The sequence below is a fragment of the Polypterus senegalus genome, chromosome 7 (genome assembly GCF_016835505.1).
Source record: "Polypterus senegalus isolate Bchr_013 chromosome 7, ASM1683550v1, whole genome shotgun sequence".
NCBI classification, from domain to species: Eukaryota; Metazoa; Chordata; class Cladistia; order Polypteriformes; family Polypteridae; genus Polypterus; species Polypterus senegalus.
Window position 1 is genome coordinate 88,927,163 of NC_053160.1, and position 23,962 is coordinate 88,951,124.

Here is a 23,962-nt window from a genome sequence, read left to right on the forward strand (position 1 = left end):
ATAGTATACATGAATACATTGTGTCATTTGTTAAATTTAAATGAAATTTCTTTTCAGTTTTGTAAAAATGACATTGGGGACATTCTTATATTGTTTTATTGTGTTCATCAATGAAAATAAAAATAACTATTCACACTTTTATATGAATTTAGATATATGAGAGGAAAAAATATGTGACAGTGGTATTTTATATCTGAATTCTGATCTTTATCCTAGATGATTTTACTAAAAGTGTTAAGTAAAGCCAGTTGTATATCACTCACCTGAAATATAAAACTAGTGTGGGGAGCAAAGATGCTGCTCTCCACTGCTCATGCTTTTTGTTACTTACAATGCACATTATTTGATTCACAGAAGTAATTTCTTATCTGGTCACTTCAGAGATCTTTATATTGACAATATGTTTGCATCCTTTGATCATCTATGTCTCAGATGTAAGAATAAATGTATATAGCATTTCCAAACTTTATCAAATAATTTCATGATGCACACCCTTACACAATCTTAGACGACACTGGGTAAAGAACTTTTTAAAATCCCAAATCATAATTAGTCTATGCAGAGAATTCTTCTTAAAATTGTTTTTTTTTAGCTTAAAATAATGTAAGATACGTTTCAGAGAGGATGTTAATTTCAAACACTTGGATTTAACAGGCTCTATGTTTTGGGGTTATCCTACAGAAAGGCCATTTTGGGGGAGACCTATTTTTCATTTAAAATTGGATTCACAATTATTCCTAATCTTTTAAGATCATTATTTAAAGTAACACCAGATGGGTTAAGATTTTGCAGTGATATTTTCTGTATTGCTTACATGTCAGCTTATTGTAACTTATTTGGAAGAACTGTAACCTATCCTCCATAACTCAAAGAAAAGTAATGTCTTCGACTGGAAAATGTATATCATTTTCCCTGTGAGAAACAGAAAAAGTGTAAAGCTTTTTCAGAATTTGTCAAGAGGTAATTAATGTCACTCTACAATAAGTCCTCCGGAACTCTGCCTCAGTTTTTTGTCGATGTTATAATATGCATGAGCCAAAATTTTGTAATGGGCTTTTTGATCACTTAGCTTTTCAAGCTGAGTAGAAATGGGGGTTTGATTGTGTTGATTATGATTTAATTCATCCTTATTTTTTGAAGTGGTGCACTGATTGTGTTTTTGATTGATTTGCATTTAGTTATGGTAATGAGGTCTTTAAACTCAATAAAAATGAACAACCCTACCACACTCATCCAGTCATCCATTAGCACCAGAAATGTGGAACATTTTGTGTGAAATGTTGATGGCACCAAATGTAATACCATTTGTCTTTTATATTTATTTACATTATTTAAAGTTTACGAGAATAATAATCAGCAAACCTAAGGCAATGCATTTTCTCTTTAACTTGCATTACTCAGTGTATTAAAATGACTAACAATATTAGTTCACAAACTTTTGTGATGAGATCTTTTCTGTTTGAATTCTTACTTTCTTTATTTGTGTGTGTTTTCTCTTACTTTTCTATTTCCATTTTTAGCTGCCATAAAAGCATTTAAAGAAGAAAGACTATTGGAAAACAAGAAGCTGTCAGAGACTGAAGAAGACATTTCAGAAAAGACTGAATTTACTATACAAAATTACACCTCACTGGATAAAAGTTCACAGATAACTGAAAACAAACTAGAGGACAGTGAAGCAAATGACACGTTGATGGTAGTAAAAAAAGCAGAAGTAAATAAAAGTGTAGTTGCTGCTGAGAAACCACAAGAAACAAAGGAAAATCTAAATGTTGTTGTCAGTGAGCTTGCAGAGACAGTTAAGTCAGAAAATATACTTATTAAGGATGATCTGGAAAATCCAACCAAAGTTGAGCCTGAAAACTTTGAAAATACAAATGCTCAGAATAAATTAGAAAATGTAATGCCTGAAAGTGAAGAAAGTGACGTAGAAAAGTCGGAAACAGATGAAAAACAGGAATACTTTGATGACAGCACAGAAGAGCGTTTTTACAAACAGTCATCGTTATCTGAAGATGATGGCAGTGATGATGATTTTTTCATTGGAAAGGTTAAAAGAATAAAGAAAAGGAAAAGTGATTCTGGTTCAAGAGTAGAGAAGAAAAATACGAATATCAGAACAGCTATAGAAGACCTGAAAGCAACACAAGCTGAAGTGCAGTCAGCTGAATCTAAGGAATCGATCAAACAGAACCTCAAACAAGGAAACCTTAATTCAGTGTTTTGTAATTCCTTGTCTGATTCAAAGGGACAAAAAAGGTAAGAAAAAAAATAACTTGATCTGTGTTGTAATTTGTCTAGGCCATCTTAAAACGAAAGTAGGAATGAATTACAGTTTAAGTTTAGTAATGTGCCAAAAGTGGTCTGAAGCTAAACTGTCTTTACCATGAAAATAAATGGCTCTGCACTATGAAAATATCCTAATGTGTAATTTAGGAAAACCGGTTTTAGGGGCTTGATAATTATATTGCAAAAAATATGCACTGTCATCATGTTTTATGTAGATTATTTCCATTGTATATTTTGTCTTGTCTGAGTAGCTGTTAACTTGTATATTCCATTTTTCAGCAGAAAAAATCATGCACAGCCTCAGATAAGAAAAGGTTCAGGTATGCCACTCTTTTTTCAGTGCTTAATTTTGTTTGTCTTTCTTTGCATATATTTTTGAATAACACAAGTGTTTATTGTTACTACATGTAAAAAATATATAATCTTGGGTCTGCTTAATTTTCTTTTCTTCCTTTTTTGCATACAAAGTTAATACAACAAAGTATCTAAATTAATGCACTTCCAGTCCCTTATCCCCTCTGATAATGCAGTGATACCACAGAATGATAAAAGTGGAACCAGTCTGTGTATTTATAACTCTTTGTTAAGCTTTCCACCTCTTGGTTTATATTGTTTCTTAAACTGAAAAATATTAAATTCAAAATGAATTAAATTAAAAACAGTACCCTATTTGTCCTGTTCAGAAATTTTGGTGTTGGTGGAAACAGCTTTAAAAACTGCCTCACAAAAATGAATTTTAAATTCCCAATTTATAGCACTTATGAGTCTTCAGAAAACATTCCTTTCGTATGTCTGCTACTATTTGATAATATAAACATTGCAGGCTTTCTGTCGAATGGAGATTGACTTATTTAAAGGGCTTCTTCAGTTCCTAGTCAGTCCCTTTCCTGTGATCATGTCTTTCTGACCGAGATTCTGACGTTTGCTTACCAGGCTCCCAGTTTTAGTTGTCAACATTAATCAACCTTCTCACTGCCACATTGTCACTTAAGACAGCCAGTGGATGGGGATGTGGGTTTTAATTTGAAAGTGGAAACTGAATAAAAAACGCAATCATAGAAAAAAGATTACAGATAAATGCTTAGATTGTTTGTACACTAATACTAACATTAATGAAAATTGAGTAAATACAGTATATGTACAAAGTGTAATCCGCCAAACTGTGAATGCACACTTAACACTCATGAAATCAAACAAGATACTGGAATATATGGAAGATGGGTAGATATATTTTTGAAACAACAATTAAGGAAAGAAATTGGCATAAAAGGAGAAAGTTAAATTTCATTGCATTAATGAACATAATCACCAACAAAATAATTATAAACAAATTGTCCATCATCTTGTTTTCATTAACAGATTTGATTAGTGTATGTCATAGACCATTTCAGTTTATGCACACTTGTTTAATATTATTTTGTTGGTGATTCTGTTCATAAATAGTGTGATTTACCTTGCTTTCTTCAGGAGAGGCCCACCGAATCAATCGGCTAATTTAAAGAGCTAGTTCAGTTATAGAGCACACTCTGGACCCCCTTGGAGGTCGTAGCAAAAGAGAGAGTTAAAACAAAGCTGAGTGACTTTATGATCACTGCTGCACATTGGCTCCTTTATACCAGCAGCAATATGTCTGCATTATGCCTCTTTTTTTTTCCTTGCTTTATAGTCATTTGTCCGTGTGTTCAGAGCAAAGTGTGTATGTGTTTATTTGTTTACCTAAATAATATTTAAAGTATTTAAATATTTTTGCGGATATGTTCTCCCACGCATAAGTTTGGACTTGATTTTATCATATAATTTTTGGTATTTTTATAATGTTGGTTGTATAAGTCAATTGCGGAAAACTCGCACTATAAGTCCAAGAGATTATGATATGCAAATGCCTACCTGAGAGAGTAACCACGGAGCACACTGCCTTCTTTTTCTATGTGGGTGCAGCAATACGCTGTATCAGCACATGCTCCTAACCTCCCTCTCTCTCTCTCTGTTGTGCCTACATGACCACACGATAATACCCAAACTATTCCAAAGCGACGTTTGCACTGTTTTGTATTTTTTGTATCTCACACCCTTATACAACTTTATCGTAACAGCATCCCTTATCTACGATGGAGCGTTCAATCAGGAGAAAATATGAAGCTGGTTTTAAATTAAACGTCATTGAAATAGCGAAAGAAATTGGTAACTGTGCTGCTGCAACAAAATTTGATGTGTCTGAGAAACTGATGCGAGATCGGAGGAGGCAAGAAGATGTAAAAAATAAAGAAATAAATAAGTGTTGCATTTTTGAACAGGCGTGTAAGTCGGGGTCTGATTTTATGATCAGTTTTTCAGGTTTCATACATCAGTTATATACGGTACCTTATTTATTTAAAGAGCTTCTGTAAAAAGCCAAATTTTCCCCAAAGACAAAGTTCTATCTATGCCTGTTTTTTTCATATTTTATTATTTCAGTAAAACATTATCTTGTTATAATGGCAACTGTGATAGGATGGGATATATTAGGTATCAAGTGAACAGTCATTTCTTATAAAGAGTGACTTTAACCAGGGCCAAATTGTGGTGGGTAGACAACTGGGTTAGTACATCTCCAAAATGGCAGGTCTTGTGGGATGTTTCCAGTATGCAGTAGATAGCACCTACCAAAAGTGGACCAAGGAAGGACAACCGGTGACCTGAAAACAATTTCATGGCCACCCAAGGCTCATTCATGCATGTGGCTAGCCTGTCTGGTCCTATTCCACACAAGAGCTACTGTAGCAAAAATTGCTAAAAACTTCAGACGGTCAAAGTGCCCATTGTGTTCATCTGATTTAACCAATGGCTAAATGTACTCTAAAAAGACACACAATTAAGTAAAAGTGATAGCCAGGTTTACTACTTCAGTGGGTGTGGATAATCTTGCTGTAGATCCACTGGAAAGTGTGAAAATGAAATCTGTTTGTCATCTTGTCTTCATAATGCATCATCAGAGCTCATGTTTAAAAAGTCAAGCTCTTCATGTTTTCAACTGGTTGACCTACTGAAATCCTGGATTCAGAATGTGTGTTCCTGCAAGCTACTGTATCTGCCAATCTGAATGGGAGTTTCCCTTTCTCCCATGCACACACTTATCACTTAGGATTATGTCCTGTATCTGATAATGTTTCTTAAGTGCCTTTCAGGACAGCTAGTTATTCAAGTAATGTTTGCGTGTGCCGGGAATGAGCATGTTTTATAATTACATAGCTGCTGCCATTGCAGTTTGTTCTCTTCGATACTCCGTTCTTACGCAGAGAAGTGCTTCAGTCTTCATCTGAGTTAGGGCTAGTTAACAAGGCTAACATTTATTTTAAGAGCATATATTTAATAAAAACGCAAGTGGGTGCCATTAAGAAGAGTTAAAAAAAACCCACAAAAGGCATTTTAAATCAATGCATTAAATTCGATAGACTTAATGTACATATGTCTATATGCCATATGTTAATGTTGATTTTATTTATATTTTTTAACAAATGTCTCGGAGTTTTATGAAGAACAAGTTCTTATCTTGGACCCCTGGTAGTTTACTTTGACTTGTTGCATTTATCCTACAAATCATTTCAAAATCATGTGAATGAATGGCCCACAACTGGTACTATTAAGTGTCTTGTAGGAGTATTCTGAGCAGGGCCTTGGCGCACCCTGCCATACAGGAGGGTATCTTGTGTTGTTGGTGTTATCGATGCTTTGGTTTGGTTTGGTTTGGTTTGGTTTTTTGGCACATTATTTCTTATTCCTCTCACTGCCATTTGGTTGTGGTGGTCTCTCATAGGAAACATGCAGCTTATTTTGTTTTGAGCCATCTTACACCCAAAACGGTTAATGCTGTCAAGCTCATAAAGTAACTGTGAAAACTATGTATTATCTGAGTAATTAGCTTAAACGCACTTTGAATAGGAATGGTGAGGTTCATGATAGTTCATGACTTTTCTTTGACCATGCATCTCCTTTAATGGAGATATCTGAAAGATTTAAAATTAAATCTACAATACAATGAAGCTGCAGAAAGTGATGGGGTCTGAATCTACTGTATGTTTTAGTATTTTAATTCTATTTAATTTATAAAGCAGGTCATTAAAATTCTTTTTTGCTTTTTACTTCCAGTTGTTCCTAAAAGCATGTACAACAAGAAGCCACTACGTCATCCATTCCCTGAAAAGAAGCCTGTAAACAGAATTTCACATACTGACCAGTCTCTTCATCCATCTTGGGAAGCAAGTAAAAGACGAAAGATGCAAGAGTCTCAGATAACAGCATTTCAGGGGAAAAAAATTAAATTTGATGATGATATCTGAACTATTTTGAAGTGTTCATTGTCTAAGAAATTGTGAGTTGGATCTTATGAGGCATTTTTATCATCACCATACACCATGGTAACAATTTTCTGGAAAAGTTAATATATTTTAATGTATCAAAGTGTTTATTTCTGTTACTCAATCATGAATGTGACATTTTCTAGTACAAAAAATACATGTATTGAATATAGTTTTTGTTGTGCTTTAGCGGTTAATGTTAAAAGCATGCAGTATGCAGGAAAGTAAGGTTAACATCTCGATAGACCTAAATGTGTAATGAGGTACAGTGCTTTGTGATCTCTGTGCTCCTTTCATGTAATCTTGTATATGCTTTTATGACAAATGGGGAAAAAAAAATTATCGTATACCTGGATGGAGAGCTCATTAAACTGACTGTTGAAAGAACCATAACCAAGGGACCAAATGCTCGAGGACATGGAAGAACTAACCCGAAGCTGTTGTAACAGTAAACTTCACACAAATGTTAAGAATTTTCATCCAAGTATGGTAATGTCTTGGACTCCATTACCTAGCAGTGAGGTTAAAACAGGCATATCTTTATTTGGAATTGTTTTAAATGTAACTGTTTTAAATACAAATTAAAAATCCATTCTTGCATTTGGAACAAGGTGAGGCCTAGCTAATTGTGTATAGTTCAGACCTTTGAATAAATAGGCTTGATGTGTGCATTTGGAAAGATCTACACACACCTGAGGTGTCATTCCTAATTTATATTTAAGTGTGAAAGTATGTGTACACCAAAAAATATCTGATGTATAAAACCTTGCGTTCATACTTTTCAATGCATTTTACCATTACAAATTATAATTATTTGTGATTGTGGTGCGTACGTGGATATGCCTTGAACTGTGGCCAGGTTCTACCCTGAAACAACCATATATGAAGCATGCTGATCAACCTCATACATATGCAGTCATAATGCTGCACATCTTCACTGACTGGTGGGGCAGCGTCCCTCCTGACACACTAAGTAGTACGAGATAGAAGTTCTCATCTCTAAATCAGTGGCATACCAAGAACTTTTATTTTGGTGGTCTAAGCGGAGGTGTCATCAACAAGCACAAATACTGTATATTGAGTGCCAATATGTTACTGCTGCTGTGACTGCAGGGAAATTTACCATTTGCCATGTTGCGGACTCCAAGATTCACACTGTCCGAAAATGATGTTTTGGTTACTTTATTAGGGGGACTCCAGGAACACAACCAGCCTTTACCTGGCTTGTATGCACACACAGACACATATAAAGAGAAAAAAAAATGAATCGACAATAAAGAATATATTAAACAAATAAAGGGAAAAAAACAATAATTGTTATACAACCAATACGTACACAAAAGCCCTCCCCAATAATGATAGTTAATTAACTAACACAGAACAAAACTTGACAAAGTATTAACTACAGAAAGGTCAGCAATAAGCACGACAATACAAAGTCCAAACAGAGGCTAGATTCAAATGCAGATTGAAAATGTTAAATGAATGGAAGTCCCAACTGTGCAATTTTCTGTAAAGTTTTATCCTATCATGATGAGGGGTGTAAGAGAAGAACTGCAGATGTTGAGAACACTACACACACAATGTTTACCAGCTTTGGTCAGACCCTACAAACATCAGGCACAGGACACAAATCCAAAAGCTGCAGTAATCCGGTATTGAGGTAGAGGGATGAGACACGAAAGACAGACAATCGAGCTGTTTCCAGCTTCATATGGTGTACCTCTAAAGCCCGCGATATACCTCGTTCTTCCCTAGCAACCCTTGCGGCAGTGCCTGAATCTGACCAATAGAGATGTACTTCTGGGGCTGCTGGAATTTGCAGTTCATTTAAGTAGCGCTGCTTCGCTAATGGATGCCTTATTATGCAACATGCCAGAGTAGTCCTGGCGTTTGTTAGTTTCATCCTGAAATCACTGATGACTTGTATGTTAATGGATTGAAACTGTGTACGGTTAACAAAAGCAGCTTCGTTCTTGCTATGTGCCCTTACTGCAATATGTAATATTACATTAGGAAAACCTGGCACAGGTGCAAATTGCATTTTTATGTTGACCTGTACCCCATATGATAAGGAAACTGAATGCAGCAACCGATAGACATGAAGGAGCTGAAGCTTGGATGAGATATTCCTGACCTGTCAGTCAGTCCCCTCTGGTTGGTACAGTGGATATAAAATGTCTACACACCCTGGCCTAAATCACAGATTTTGTGTAATAAAAAAGTGAATCCAAGATAAATCCTTTTAGAATGTATTCCACCTTTACTACAAAATTACAATCTATACAAAGAAAGTGAAAACAAAGCAAACACTTAAGTGCAAAAGGGGAATACAACTGAGTTGCATGAGTGTGCACACCCCCTAAACTAATCCTTAGCTGAAGGACCTTTTGATTTCATTACAGCACTCAGTGTTTTGAGTAAGAGTCTATCAGTTTGGTACATCTGGAATTGGCAATTTTTGCCAACTCCTCCTTGCAAAAAAATGCCAGATCTGTCAAATTACGAAGGCATCTCCTGTGCACAGCGATCTGTGTTGTAATGCTGAAAGGTGAAGTTCTTCAGCTTCCTAGCAGATGTTTGAAGTTTTTGCACCAAAATAGACTGATACTTGGAGCTATTCATGACTCTGTCCACCATCACTAAAGCTCAATTTCCAGCTGAAGAACAGCAGCCCCAAAGCATGATGCTGCCTCCGCCATGCTTCACTGTGGGTATGGTGTTCTTTTGATGATGTGTTGCGTTATTTTTGTGCAAGACAAACCTTTTGGAGTTGTGGCCAAATAGTTCAACCTTGGTCTCATTAGACTATAATACATTTTTCCACATAGTTATGGGAGACTGGGTATGTCTTTTTGCAAAGTTTAGCTGGGCTTGGATGTTTTTCATTGTGAGAAAAGGCTTTTGTCTTTCACCCCTACACTACAACCCAGATGTATGAAGAATTTGACTGACTATTGACATAGGTAGGGAACAACCAGTACTTGCCAGGAAATCCTGCAGCTCCTTTAATGTAGGCTTCTTGGTGGCCTCCCTGACCAGTTTTCTCCTTGTCTTCTCATCAAGCTTGGAGGGATGTCCTGATCTTGGTAGAGTCACTGTTGAGCCATATTTTCTCCACTTGTTGATGACTGTCTTCACCATGCTCCATGGAGTGTTTAATGCTTTGGATATTTTTTTTACCCCCCAATTGACACCTTTCAGTGATGAGAGCCCGTTCATGTTTTAAAAGCTGTTTGCAAACCATGGCTTTTGGAGTATGTTGCAACCAAAAGGATATCAGAATATTTTATAAATCTGACCTGACTGGCTCTGCTGGGGTCATAAGCCTACACAACCAAGAGAACAGTGGAACATCCTGGTATTGCTCAAAACACAACGTTAAGAGGAGGGGAACTTCTGACGGCCTCTCAACCACCGCAAGACTGGAGCAGATTCTGTGTCACCTTCACCCGCTTTTGACTTGTAAGGATGGAAGCAGCTGCCAAGCCAGGTAGGTGGACACCAATGCATCGTTCTCCACTTCAGTCTGCTGGATTGCCCATTTTGAAATAGAAACTACCATGGACAAAAGGAGTTGCCTGCCGTCTGTGAAAATTCAGATTCTTCAGTTTGTGCTGTGACTCGCGAGTCACTGTCTTGCACCTTAATGACCAGGTTGAGTCTACGTACTTTAGAAAAAACAGCTTTATTCAACTCAAAACAGGAACAGCAAGGTTATTTATTGTAGCAGGATCTTCTGGAGGGAGGTTTTGCATAACTTGTAGGGCTTCCCCAGTTAAAAATGGGGCCACAATTGCTACCCAGGCTCTCCTGTCCCAGCGCATCAATGTTGACTTACGTTCGAAGCAGAACAGGCAGCACTCTGAGTCTTCTGAGAGAGACATCTTCAACGGCACATCTTTGGGGAAAGTGAAGATTGGTGCGCCAGCAGGAGCCCTTTATTTTGCTCCACTGGTATCAGGATGTTACATGCCTCTTGGGGTTCCGTTAGTGCAAGAACCCACTTCTAGTACCATGTGATGCGTGAGTTGACTTGTACCCCAAAGACGAGGCTGAGTCTCAGTACTTTAGCAAAACCAGCTTTATCCAACTCAAAACAACATCATGGTTATTTATTGTAGCAGGATCTACCACTGTATTGAACATAGATACAGCAAGCAGGCAGGGTCGGACCCAGGTCAGTAGGCAGTTATAATGTTCCCTGCATCACCCATTGGGCAACTGGTGCTTTGCGCATGGTAGTGGTCAGCTTGTTGTTTCTGTGGTGCTGCGAATCTGCGGTTGCATCGGCAACGGACAAGCAACCCTCAACAGACGCGGCAGTCACATTGCTTTGTGTCGTCTCACAGGGGAGAGACTCTAAAGAGTTCAGAAGTCTCACTGTGCCTCTCATGGTGTTGTTAATTTCCAGTTGCTTATCTGTACTTATTTACAGCTGTATTGTGTTGAACATTGTGTGTGATAAACACTTCCACAACACGGCGTAGCTCAAAAGTATGGACTCTCCATTACCTGATGGACACTGTGCTCTCAGCTCCAGAGAGGGACTACTGTGCATTTGCATCAGACGTAATGACATTTTCATACAGATGTGACCAATGGTTTTATTCTTTGAGCCATTTGACCTCCTAGGATTTAGTCATGAGATAAAGCAGGTGCACCCCATTCTTTTGTAATATATGTGGACATATAAAGATTTGATTTTCATTTAAACAGTGTCTTTAGATAAAAGTGATGAAACTGAAAAAAATAAATGACTGCAATAATTTATTAAACAAAAATTAGCAGATGTGCCATTGTCTATAGAAGTAAGCGCGCCCAAAACTCTAATTGCTGGTTTTGACACAGACAGTTATGAGAAACATCTACTTGAGGTTTTTTTTCTAGTAGGCTCTGGCATCGACTGGGATAAATTTTTTTTCCGCTCCTCCATGTGGAATTCTTTCAGCTGTGTAATGCCTGAAGGTGCCATGCATTTCAAATTACCCCAACCCAGAGCATCTCAGTGGGATTTGGGTTTGACTGGCATTCTAGAGCCCTCCATTCCTTGGTGGGTTTACTGGTATGTTCAGGGTCGTTGTCACGTTGCAAAGTTCAATCGTCAAGCACCTTCTGGTAAACAAGTCACTGAATATCCTTTGAAATCCAGTTAAAACATTCAATAAAAATCAAAGAATTTAGCACAGCTGGAAATCTCCCTAGAGCAGGCCATTCTCAAAAGACTGGGTGATCATGTCAGCATGGTGGATGGCCATCAAGAGATTTCACAACTGTGAACAAGATATGAGCTACAGTGGTGAAGATCGCAGAGACTGGGCATACAACAATTTTTGCCCGGGTGTTTTTATGGGTCAGTGGCAAAGAAAAGGCAACTGTTAAGAAAACCATGTACGCGAGATCTCTGAGGTAAAAGAAGGTGCCGTTGGAGACTCTGATCTTCCTATGGTTTAAGCTTTTTGACCATCAGACCCAACGTTTGTACTTTGAACACAGCAAACTACAGGAAAATCCTGGAGCAAAGTGTGATGCAGACTGCAGTTAACCTGCACCTCAGTGTTTTGCGGCAAGGTAACGCATGAACTTGAGTGCTAAGGCAAGAGAGGCCTGAATATCTCTGGGTTTACTTTAGACAGCTGTTAGCAGATATTAGAAGATCAAATCCTGGAGAAAATTTGCTTGGGTGGACACTCGTCAGTAAACTGGCTTTTGTCAAGTCATCTCCATTTACAAATTTTCTTGCTCTAAAATGATGGACGTGTTGGGAAATGGCACCGTAAGGCGTGCCATTACTGAGAACAAGAAAAGGCTGCTTAAGATTGCCACAGGTTTCTTTTGATCTGACTGCAGCACATCACCCTGAAGTACTGAGGAACTCGTCTGATTTTTTACACATGCTGAGCTGCTTCCCAATGATCAGCTAATCATTTGCACATGTTCACTGCACTCATTTCTTCAGTAAGATTATGTTGTGACCCAAGTATCCACTTTTACACATAAGGGTCGGCACTAAATGTCCATTTTCATCATATTTTCTAAGTGAGCTTTTGCTATTCTGCACAATTAAAGTATGCTGAAACTTTTTGTTTCTTCTTTTTTAACCACACTGTATGTTAATTGGCCAATTTCCTGCCACCGCGTCCTGGTTTCCTCCTGCGCTGTTTGGATAGCTGCGCTCTGCTTCTTATGCCAGAAAGCACACGATACACTGAAGACTGCTTCCTTTTTTATTAAGGACGACTTGAAAGCCTTTTTACATGTGCCTATGGATCGGGGGGAATGGGCCCCTTCTACACATATGTAACCATCTTAAAATGGAAAGTCGTTTCTTTCCATTTTCTTCAGTCAGACTGTTTCCTAAATTCTGCCTTTCAGGGAAATTCAAAGAAAAGTATAAATGTCTACTTCTGTAGTATTGCGTAAAAAAAAAAAAAAGTGCTTATGTGTATGAACCTGCCATGCAAGTTTGTGCTTTTCTGTTTCTACTACAAGGATGTGCAAAGCACTCAGACATGAACTAAAAAAATTTCAAGCCAAAAAAACTGGACAAGACTCCTGGCAAGTTCTGCCGGCTTTGGGCTTTTTGTTAGAAGTTCAGGTTTGGGGGACTTGGAGTGCATCCCAGTAAGCACTAGGTGCAGGGCCACGGCCAAGCTGGATGGGCTGCTGGTCCATCACTGGGCACACGCTCACAGCATTCATTTCACTACTATATATATAGTAAGACGTAGGAGTTCAGACTGGATTTCAGCACATAACTGCATGAGGCATCAGGTACCTGTGAAAGCTCTCCTGGACTGTATGCAAGCATTAGGTACAAGGCAGGAACAATTCCTGGACGGGATGCCAGTCCGTCACAAGGTGAACACGCAAACCCCCAAACACCCATTTAGCAAAGCAAATTTACCTAAGCTGCAGTTTGGACTGTAGGAGGAAAACTAAAACAACTATGAAACCAAAATGAACAATTGCACTTGGCTGGATTTCACTTTAAAGGCAAGCTAAAAGATGCCCATTTAGAAAAAAAAATTGATCTTTAAAACATAATTTCTTACAAAAAATAACTATTCTCTTGAATAGGGTTATGCCGGAGAGATGAAGAGTAGCCCTCTAGGTGAAGTGAACATCCCTGAGTCCCCAGTACTCCTTATCAGCATAGCTCTGGGACTCCACATGACCAGTAGACCTACAGTATGGGATGGCAGCTCTAACTATTGTGCTAACATGCTGTCCTACATTTACTTCTTGACCCTTCTGGCCCAAAACAAACATAAAGGGCATTGGAAGGGAGATGTCACATGTCCCCTTTCGTTCCATCCTCCATCCAAAATGGAATGACCTCGACCTGACTCTGTCCATTAGGTCTGCATTGTCAAAGGCTTCCTGTTGAATAATGGCGGCAAGTAACAATCAAAGGGGCTTAGGCTGTGTCACATACGTGTATCAGAGGACCACCTTCCATTCTCAACTGCTGTATGCAATACCCCACTGGGAAGAGGGGGAGCTGTCACTAATGGTCTTGTCTCCTTTTGTTTCCTTCAGAGTGCCAAGGCGCTGCCCCGTGAGGGCAATTGAGACAGAAGCCAGGCTCCTGCTAGTCCTGCAAGTATTAAAGTGGACATCTCCGGTAGGTGGCATTGCTTTTTGGATCACAACAACAATCCATGCAGATCGCTCAAAACCTGACCAAACCTTTAAAAGTGCTTACTGTATATACTCAAGGATACGTTCTTCCATGGATAAGTTAGACTTGATTTTAGAGTACAATTTCTGGTATTTTATAATGTTGGTCGTATAAGTCGAATGTGGAAAACTCAAGCTATTGGTACAAGGGATTCTGATATGCTAACGCCCATCTGACAGAGTAACTACGGAGCATGCTGCCTTTTTTTCTATGCGAGTGCGGCAATGCGCTGTATCAGCATGTGCTCCTAACCTCTCTCCCTATTGTGCCTATGTGAGTGACCACATAGTAATACCCAAACTATTCCGAAGCAACGTTTACACTGGTTTGTTTTTTTTTGTATCTCACACCTTCATACACCTTTATCGCAAGAGCATTCCTTATCTGCGATGGAACGTTGGATCAGAAGAAAATATAAAGCTGGTTTTAAATTAAAAGTCGTTGGAAGTAGCGAAAGAAATTGGCAAATGCGCTGCTGCAACAAACTTCGATACACCTGAGAAACTGATGAGAGACTGGAGGAGGCAAGAAGATGTAAAAAAAAAAATTAATAATTAAGTGTAACATTTTTGAACGGGTGTATAAGTCGGGGTCTGATTTTAGGATTGATTTTTTGGGTTTCAAGACCCGACTTATAGACTATATATAGCGGTAATTCAGGCCAATTGATTGTTTTTTTCTGTTGTAGTGCACACGAGCGCCTGTTTCTATCTGTTCTCAGAGCTACTTTTGTTTTGGGCATTAAACTCACTCAAATCTGTTTCCTAGACCACAGCCTGTTCAATACTTCAGTTTGCAAAGGACATCACCCTGCACCAGCCTAACTGAAATCTACCCAGCTAGAAATAGGTATTTACCAACTGAGACCCTAAGCCCTGTGCATAATCTGTGTTTTTAATTTTACAATAGTTCAACTTAGCAAAAAAATAAAAAACTACCATCATACTGTCTCTTTACAGCTTCTGTTGAAATGTGGGAGAGGTCTGCTCCACCAGTATTAAATACAAAGTCAACAACTCAAGAGGTCATCAGCACTGCTTTGTCACTAGCAGTATTTCCACCCAATTATACGACAATTATTTCCAGATGCAGAGACAAGTCATTTTCATTCAACTACTGGTTCACTTCACTTATTAAGATTATTGAAATATGACATTTGGTTTTATTAGTAAATAGGGCAGAATGTAATGAGCACACATATGACATCTACTAATGGCGACCTGGACAGAACCACACAAAAGCCAACACAAGTTAAAGGAGAGAACAAGGAGTTAGGTTGGCAGGAACCTGAGTTGGCTCAAGGGGGCAACTAACGGCCTAACTAAGGCAATTCTTTTTTTAATTCAGAGTTGTGTTCAGAAGCCGTATTCAAGCTACCAGCTGGCTGTGTCCACGATATTCTAGCAATGACTGGCTTTATCTGCTGAAATGTCGATAGATTTGTGCATCTCTCTTTTATATTTGACTTATTTTAGGCTGCTCATTAGCAAATGTCTTTATTATTAGTTGTTTTTGTTTACTATGTGTGAAATTACCAACAAAGTAAGAGATGAAATATTCCAATTTTTGGTATGAGTGACTTATTGTATTTGCCACTTTCAGTTTCAACTTGCTATTCATTGCTAGGGTAGTGAGGACAACATGTAGAGCTGGACAATCCAGACCACCAAGTCTTGGAAAATTTTCCAGCTTCTCTTTGGAAATTCCTAGAAGTTGGCGGCCATCAGAGAGACATAACTACTATAGAGTATGCCACCAAGGGCCAGACCTAAGATGTCAGAGTGACCTGTGGCTATAGCAATTAGGAAGCCACCTACTGTAACTTCACACCAAATCATCTTAAATGGCTGCTCTCAATGCTGTTAATCAGGGGAAGCAGCTTGGGGGTGATCCCATATTAAACTGCTTACCCCCCTCATCATCCAAACTAAGGCTTGTAACTTCACTTCAGTTTCTTGTATTTGGCATTACATTCTTTTGGAACAACCAGGAGCTTGTGACCATAGGCAAGGATGGCAATTCAAAAGCTTCATTCAAGGATTTCGCTCTTATATAAAGTTTGCAGAAACTGCTGTCAATTTTTTGGTTCGTCCTGCGATCACCTATACCCCGACTTGTGGCTGCTCCAAACCTTTCAGTTGTAGGAAACAGGCCACACATTTTCAAGAAAGGACCATGACCTCAGATTTTAAAGGAATTACACTGGCAAGGAAATGTGATTTGAGAATTCAGTACAGATTTTACTTACAAGCTCGAAGTTCTTGTTCTCTCCATTTAAAAAAAATAAACTCTTACAAGCAACTTAAGAGTTGTGGTTGTTTCCAGTAGGCAGCAGCAGGAACTGAACAAGATAACTTGAATCTCTGCCCAGAAGTTTTGTGTTTGCTTTAGCAGAATGGCAAAGAAAATCAGAAATCCCATATTTGTTGCAAATCTTCAAAGAGTAAGACACATTCTGATGGCTTGTGAAATTCTGATCTCCAGAATACTTTGTATTTGTCAGTGATGTTTCCCCTTAGAAGCCTTCCATTATCTTCTTCTGCTCCAGCACTTTCTAGTCCTTGATACTTCTTGTGACATCTACTGAAGGCTCAGCATCTGTCAGAACATAAAGGAGAACTGGTGATTATCAGTCACAACCTCAAAAAACAGAAAAGTGCTTAGCTCCCCTGGCCATTCATTTACTTGGGATATTTGACACAGGCTCTTATTTTGAGAAAAGAAAAAGGTCTTACCGTCACAGTATCTTGGGGGCATTACTGTATAGGAAGTCAAGTTCTTTTCTATGATGTATGTAGTTATGTAGAATCCACAGTCCACAACAATCATTGCGACCTGAGTGAAAATCCAAGCACACTTCTGAGTGTGACCACATGCAGTACATGTCGCACTGTTGTTATTGTTACTTACAGCAAGTGATTCTGAAATTTCTGAGCTCTACTTTCATGTGCTTTTTTTACATTTTCAGTAAAATCTAAAAAGCGGCCATTATTTAAATGTCAGCTCATCATGCTTTCAACTAACTGATGTCACATGGTACCAGAAGAAAAGAAGAACCAAACATCAGCAGTATGACCGTCTTCATGGGTGTATTAAAGCTTGCAGTATTCCTGTACCTTCTTGAGGCAGAGCCACCATCGGCAACTTCTCAGGAACTGCACCAACACCCATCTAAACAGTCATGCGGCTATAGGCAATGAATGAGAGTAGCTCAGGGTGAAGTTAGACAATATGATTGTTATGAGCCAGTCATTTCAAATATTAATGACCTACTATTCTGTGGAGACTTGACAAAATGTAGTGGTGCCACAAGAGAGGCCACTCTGATATCTAAATAGTGGACTGACACTCCTAAAATAGTACAAAATTTCCACGTAGGTGTCACATCCTTTGTGGGCTATCTGTAGAAAAGTGTTTAGCAGCGAATATGCAATAGGTACTCTTGTTGAATCAAATGAATGAGCAGCTTATCCCATTATGACAGAGTTGAATCTATCAAAATAAAAAGGGCCTCAAAACAATGAAGGTGCACACATGCTACCTAGAGTCCAACTGGAAGCAGAGCCAGGGGATTAAAATGTACTGCCACACCACCTGAAGCTCACAGAAATGTTACAAACTCACTGGATAAAAATAAATTCTAAAGCTGTGTCAAGGTTAACAAAAAAATCCCAGTAATCTTTCACAAGTGGAGGTAAATCTGTGAAAATTCATGGGTGATTTACTAAAGTAGGGTCTGGGGAGCAGATAATGGCTATGTTCACACTGCAGCTAAATTCCAGCTTTTTTCACTGATATGTGGCAGATTTTTTTAAAATACGTGTGATGTCGTCAGCTAGGAATCACACAGCATTGATGCTCATACTTTCTCTTTCAAGCCATCCACCCTGAAATGAGATATAAATCATGAGAGTGCGATTACCAGCTGTCAGTTCTACTGCTGCACTAAAGGAAATCTCCCTCAGGCAGCAACAAATATAGCCACATAGCCAGTTATGTGGCTCTTCCAGTGCAACAGCTCTCTCTCTCTCTCTTTCTCTCTCTCTCCCACTTCTGTACACGTTGCTAAACCACATTTGAAGCAAAAAATAAAAATGGAATCAACTTTTCAGATTTGATTAAACCACATTCTGAAATATGGTGCTAAAGATGGAATAGACATACACAATTTAATGTTACCTGCATTTAAAATGGAGCTGCCTGGACATTTACACTCCCCTTTAAATTTTACTTCTGTATTTGTGTGATCGTCTGTCATATCTGTGTTGAAAATCAAGATTACAGTACCAGCTGTGCATAGCAAGGGAAAGATAGCAAGGTTAAGAATTTTTGAACATTTAAGACGACTGTAGCCATCCAATGCAGCCCCAACTGCTAATTTGCTTTCTGATGGAAATGAACACCTCAAATGGGCATGTTTTACGTGTGTTCACATATGTGAAAGCCCCCATCTGTCTGTCTGTCTGTTTGAAACAACTTGGGGCTTTGTTGATTGTCGAAACTGTTTTAATTTTTGTTCATAGATCTCTAACAGATTGCGAGATGGGAAGTTTTAAAATTTCAAAGTTTCCCTTGAATTTGTGAACTTGGCCATCTTAAAATGGAGAAATAGTCTGTGCAACTTCAAATACAAATTAGTTTGCTCTTTCAATTTTACCTTAAGAGTGATAGTATGAACTTCAATATTTGTCATTTTTTCCTCTTTTACTCATTTGACAGCCGCTAGAATGCCCAATGCAAGTAAGTCAGAAACCAGGAAGGCTTTAAGCAGAAACAGCTCACACAGCAAGTGCACACTGCAGTGCCCTTCTCCTGCTGCTTTAGGTTAAGTTAGCCATTAGAGTACAAAAAAGTCACTTTTGTGCAAATACATTAAAGGTGAAAGCAATCATGTAAACATATAGAAGACTGAATTGACTGAACAATATTATCTGCAGATTATTATTATAAAGAACCAGTGTTATCAACCTGCAGTTAAATGGTGTTTGAACTAATTAATTACACAGGTAAGGTGCAGCAACTCTGGCCGATATAAACATAGGATGGGTTTAAAATTACATTGGGAGGTCGTAGGCTTCAGTGGCCGAAGCCCCTGGTCTTTTCAGTCCCAGATATACACAAACAATTGTGGCAAGCCCCTGATCTTCTTCTTGTCCATTGTGTACCATTGTACTCCTGTTATACAAAAAAATCAGCTTGTCTTCCAGGTTCTTAATTATTTGTGTCATTTTTTTTAAACTTATATTAATGAATAGATGGGAAACTTCTTTCACTTTCTTTTTTCCTTTGATAGGGTAATATTGATACGTACTTCATGTAGTTATTATTGGTCATTTTATAGCAATAGATATTTTTCAGTTGCTAATAACTGGATACTACTTTTATTAGGTATATGTTGTGGTGTGAAAGTTTCCTATGTTGATAAATATTTTGTATGTCTTTATTTGTAACTTAGACATTAGTGTTATATCATTGATAAGAACAGCAATGGTTTGATGTGCAAGAACCTGCACCCCCTTTAGGACTGAGTTTTTATAATTTTATTACAGGGTCTGGGGAAGTGCCTAAAACCAGGTTGGAAAATGATTCTCTGCAGAGCTCTGTCAATCAACCCCCACACGAAAGCCAAATTACCTGGCAAGCATCAGCTCAACAAATGGTTTTGGGGGCAGGTGTGAAAGATATTGTGTGCCCCTAGTGGTCTGAAGTATGGCTGTTTGGGATTGGTTTGAATCAGAGGCTATTCTGTATCATGACTCTCTATTGGTGTAAGGATTTAGACAAAAAAATGTAAAACTTTGGTTGCTTTACCCTCCCCACCCCCCTCACCATCATGATGGAGCATCTTACACACCATGAACAGAAATGAAGACCACACTAAGAAGCACAGCTCAGCAACCATATTGAGACAGGCATACAGCCTGTCCTTAAGAAAGCCATAAAATTATGACTTAACTAGAGACATTTAAAGTAACTGCAAGTCTGTGTGCTGCCTGAAATTGCAAATCAGCATTTATCAGGTTGTATGTTTGCCAATATTCAAATGTACTTTGCTTATTGTTATCATTTTATGAATATTATCAATAATATATTATTTAAAGTTGTAACCTAACTTCTGCTTGTCTTTTACTGTATGTAATTGCCTGAGGTTACAGATGTAGAAGGGAAGGTGGGGAGAAGTTATAAAGTACAATACCTTATAAACAGTGGTAAGTCTATGGGATTTAAGGCATTCTGACAAAGGCTATAAATTAAAGAATACAAAATGGGAAAGTAGAGTAATATAGAGCTCTACCAAGACAAAACTGTATACAGTGGAACCTCGGGTCACAACTGTAATTTGTTCCAAAACTATGGTCACAACCCGATTTGGTCATGACCCGAAGTAATTTCCCCCATAGGATTGTATGTAAATACAATTAATCCGTTCCGGACTGTATGAGCTGTATGTAAATATATTTTTTTTAGATTTTTAAGCACAAAAATAGTTAATTATACCATAGAATGCACAGTGTAATAGTAAATTGAATGTAAAAACATTGAATAACACTGAGAAAACCTTGAACAGAGAAAACTAACATTGCAAGAGTTCATGCTATAGCCTTAAGAACTGCTCGCTGTGAACACTTTTTTTTAATGAGTTTTAAGCACAGGGAAAAAAAATGAACATTTGAAAAATCCTTAATTTATACAAACACTAACCATAAACAACCAAGAAAACTAAGTCGAGTTCTGGCGTGAAGGAAGTGAGGAGGAACTGGGTGGAGAGGAGATTACCCCTCTGCGCGATGCACGTCTGACCGAGAACAATGTACTGTACAGGGAGAGACTAAACATGTGCGGAAATTACCGGTGCGTAAGAACCTGAAGGGAAACGAAATAGAGCTGAAAGAGTTCACAGCGAATACACATGGGGAGACTGAACACATGCAGAAATCATCGGCGTGTACGAACCGGAAGGGAAACTGGCTTGTTCGTCACCCGAGTTTGTGGTCGTGAACAGATGCAAGTTTGGCAAACTTTTTAGTCGTAACCCGATTTGTAGTGTTCCGAGACGTTCGTGACCCGAGGTTCCACTGTACTTTCCAAAATGTTATGTTTAAGAAAACTGAACAAGTTAATCACAGAACCTCCACTTATATATAGCCATCAGTGCCATTTTCACATCACTTGAATTGCTGTCTACTGTATATGAAAGCTATTGAGCTACTATAAGCCTATTTACACTCTATTTCAACTCTAAAGTGAAAGTGTTGTTAAAACGCATGTATATAATGTAGTCTACTAACACATGTACATTAAATTAGATTTATTAATCCCATGGGGAAATTCTGATGTATACAGCAGTAGAAACATAAACAGGGATACAGATTCACAGGATAAATAATACGGCCAATCAATTGAAATACATAATAAATTAAAAAAATAAACTTAATGAGTACATTGGGTGGAAGCATCGAATTGCCTGATAGCAGTGGGCAGAAAAGACCCCCAGAGACACTTCTCAGCACACTGTGGTGGAATGAGCCGGTGGCTAAAAGTTTTCATGATAGTATCCAATTTTGCAGTCATCCTCTTTTCACAACTTCTAATGTGTTTAGAGTTCATCCTGTGATGGAACAGTCCTTCCTGATAAGCTTGCTGAGGGATTATGTGTCTTCTGAACTCAAGCTGCTTCCCCAGGAGAAGCAGGAAAAACAGTCTGCTCTGGCCCTTCTTGTACAGTGCCACTGTGTTGTCAGACCAGTCTAGTTTATTGTGCATATAAAACTCCAGGTAGTTGTAGCTCTGCACCAGTTCCACATCTTCCCCCTGAATAGTGACTAGTCTCTAAGGCTTCTTATCATGTTGAAAGTCTACCACCAGCTCTTTTGTCTTGTTAATGTTCAGTTGCGGAATGTTGTATCTCCACCACACAACGAAGTACTCCAAAACCTTCCTGATGGATGAATCATCTGAAAATGTCTGTAGATAGCAAGTACTGGTATTGTACTGCAAATTTATTGTGAAGAGGGTGAACAAGAAGGGATCCTGGACATTTTCCTGAGGTGCTCCAGTATTACACACCATTATTTCTGACACACAGTTCCTCAGATTCACAAACAACTGTCTGTTGTACATGCCACACCTATATGTGCCTGATAGACTAAACTGCAGAGGATTCAGATATTCTGAAACCAGGGGTCAAAGCTGTTTTAGAACCAGCCTCTCAAAGGTCTTCATGATGTATGAAGTAACAGAATTTGGACTGAAGTCCTTGGGATCACTGCAATGCCCCTTCTTTGGCACTGGGACCACACAGGACGTTTTCCACAGCTGGAAAACCTTCAGAAAATTCAAGGAAAGGTGCTGAAGGACCCCACAGAGCTGGCTGGCTGATGTTTTCAGCACCTTGAGGCTGATTCCATTGAGCCCTGAAGCGTTTATGCAGTTATCTCAGCTCCCTCCTCACCTCAGCAGAGACACACAGTTCAGGCAGTGAAGTTTGGCTGGAGACAACAGGAATGATGTTATTGCAGGAGAAGGCTCTCTTCTTCAAATTCAGTAGGGCTTTCAAGTCTTTTGTAATCCATGGCTTGTTGTTGGGAAAACATCACACTAGCTCTCTGGGGACTGTGTTATCTACACAAAACCTGATGTAATCTGTGATATGGTGTCTCAGTTCCTCAATGTCCAGGCCATGCAACTCACAAAGTATATCCCAGTCATTGTTCACAAAGGCATCCTTCAGAGTCACCGTTTTCTATTCCTGCACAGTCCTGCTGGTGGCTGGCAACCTATGGACAATAGTTTATATGCAAGTATGTGCTGTACCAAATTATGGTCCTATTGACCTAAAGGTGACAAAGCAACATAGTTATATGCCTTTTTAACATTGGAATATAACAAGTGCAGGGTATGGTTTTCTCTTGGTTTCCAGTCCACAAACTAATAAAAACTGGTGACGGTGGACGAAAGTGAAGAATGGTTAAAGTCCACAGAAATTGTTATTTATCAATTGTGGTCAATCAACACTATTATTTTTAAATGACTTAATGTTACAAAGTTATTTGGAAGACAAAAATATAATATGTGCCTCTTAAATAGTTGAAAAAATGTGAAATGCTCCAACTTTTATATCAGTAAGTTGCTGGATGAACCTGAATGACACACCATGCATAAATTGTCTAACTTGTTTGAGAATCTTGTGGACAAGCATTGACATAATTAATGGACCATCCTCCAACAACAATGTAAAAGCTTCAAACTAAAGTGCTGCGTGTAGGCAACAGGAACATAAATAGTAAATACAAGATGGAAGGCAATGTCCTACAGGAAGCAACCTCTGGAAAAGACCAAGGTGTTCATTTTCACCATCTAAGGCATGCACAGAACCAATTAAAAAAAATCAAATTAAATGTTAGTTATATTGTAAAAACTGTTGAATATAAATCAAGAGACATTATACTCAGACTATACTGTATAATGCACAAGTGAGACTGCACCTGGAATATTGTGTGCAGTTCTAGTTGCCTCGCCACAAAAATAATTAAAAAAAAGACATAGCATCACTAGTTGTACAGAGGAATACAACCACATGTATTACAGGACCCAATGACATGGTGTACTGTAACAGATTCAGAGAATTAAGTCTATTTAGTTTAGACTTAATCCA

The 23,962-nt window shown here is 38.4% G+C and overlaps 2 protein-coding genes across 5 annotated transcripts in view; one reads left to right on the plus strand and one right to left on the minus strand.

Moving 5' to 3' along the window:
* The window catches only part of srfbp1 (serum response factor binding protein 1), a 178,438-nt gene extending 171,208 nt beyond the window's left edge, over nt 1-7,230 (plus strand). Inside the window, exons 6-8 of one of the 2 annotated variants that reach the window (XM_039758991.1) lie at nt 1,521-2,259; nt 2,572-2,609; nt 6,415-7,230. In XM_039758991.1, coding sequence (XP_039614925.1) covers nt 1,521-2,259; nt 2,572-2,609; nt 6,415-6,605 — 968 coding nt within the window. In that variant the 3' untranslated portion in view covers nt 6,606-7,230. Of the gene's footprint in view, nt 1-1,520; nt 2,260-2,568; nt 2,610-6,414 lie in introns of both variants that reach the window. The other variant, XM_039758989.1, reaches the window with a different exon arrangement.
* A 9,291-nt stretch (nt 7,231-16,521) lies between these two features.
* LOC120532700 (thioredoxin-related transmembrane protein 1-like) overlaps nt 16,522-23,962 on the minus strand; it is a 33,176-nt gene continuing 25,735 nt past the window's right edge. For 2 of the 3 annotated variants that reach the window (XM_039758992.1, XM_039758994.1), the window contains exons 7-8: nt 17,043-17,142; nt 16,522-16,905 (exon numbers count right to left, since the gene is read on the minus strand). In XM_039758992.1, coding sequence (XP_039614926.1) covers nt 16,862-16,905; nt 17,043-17,142 — 144 coding nt within the window. In that variant the 3' untranslated portion in view covers nt 16,522-16,861. The remainder of the gene's footprint in view (nt 16,906-17,042; nt 17,143-23,962) is intronic. The other variant, XM_039758993.1, reaches the window with a different exon arrangement.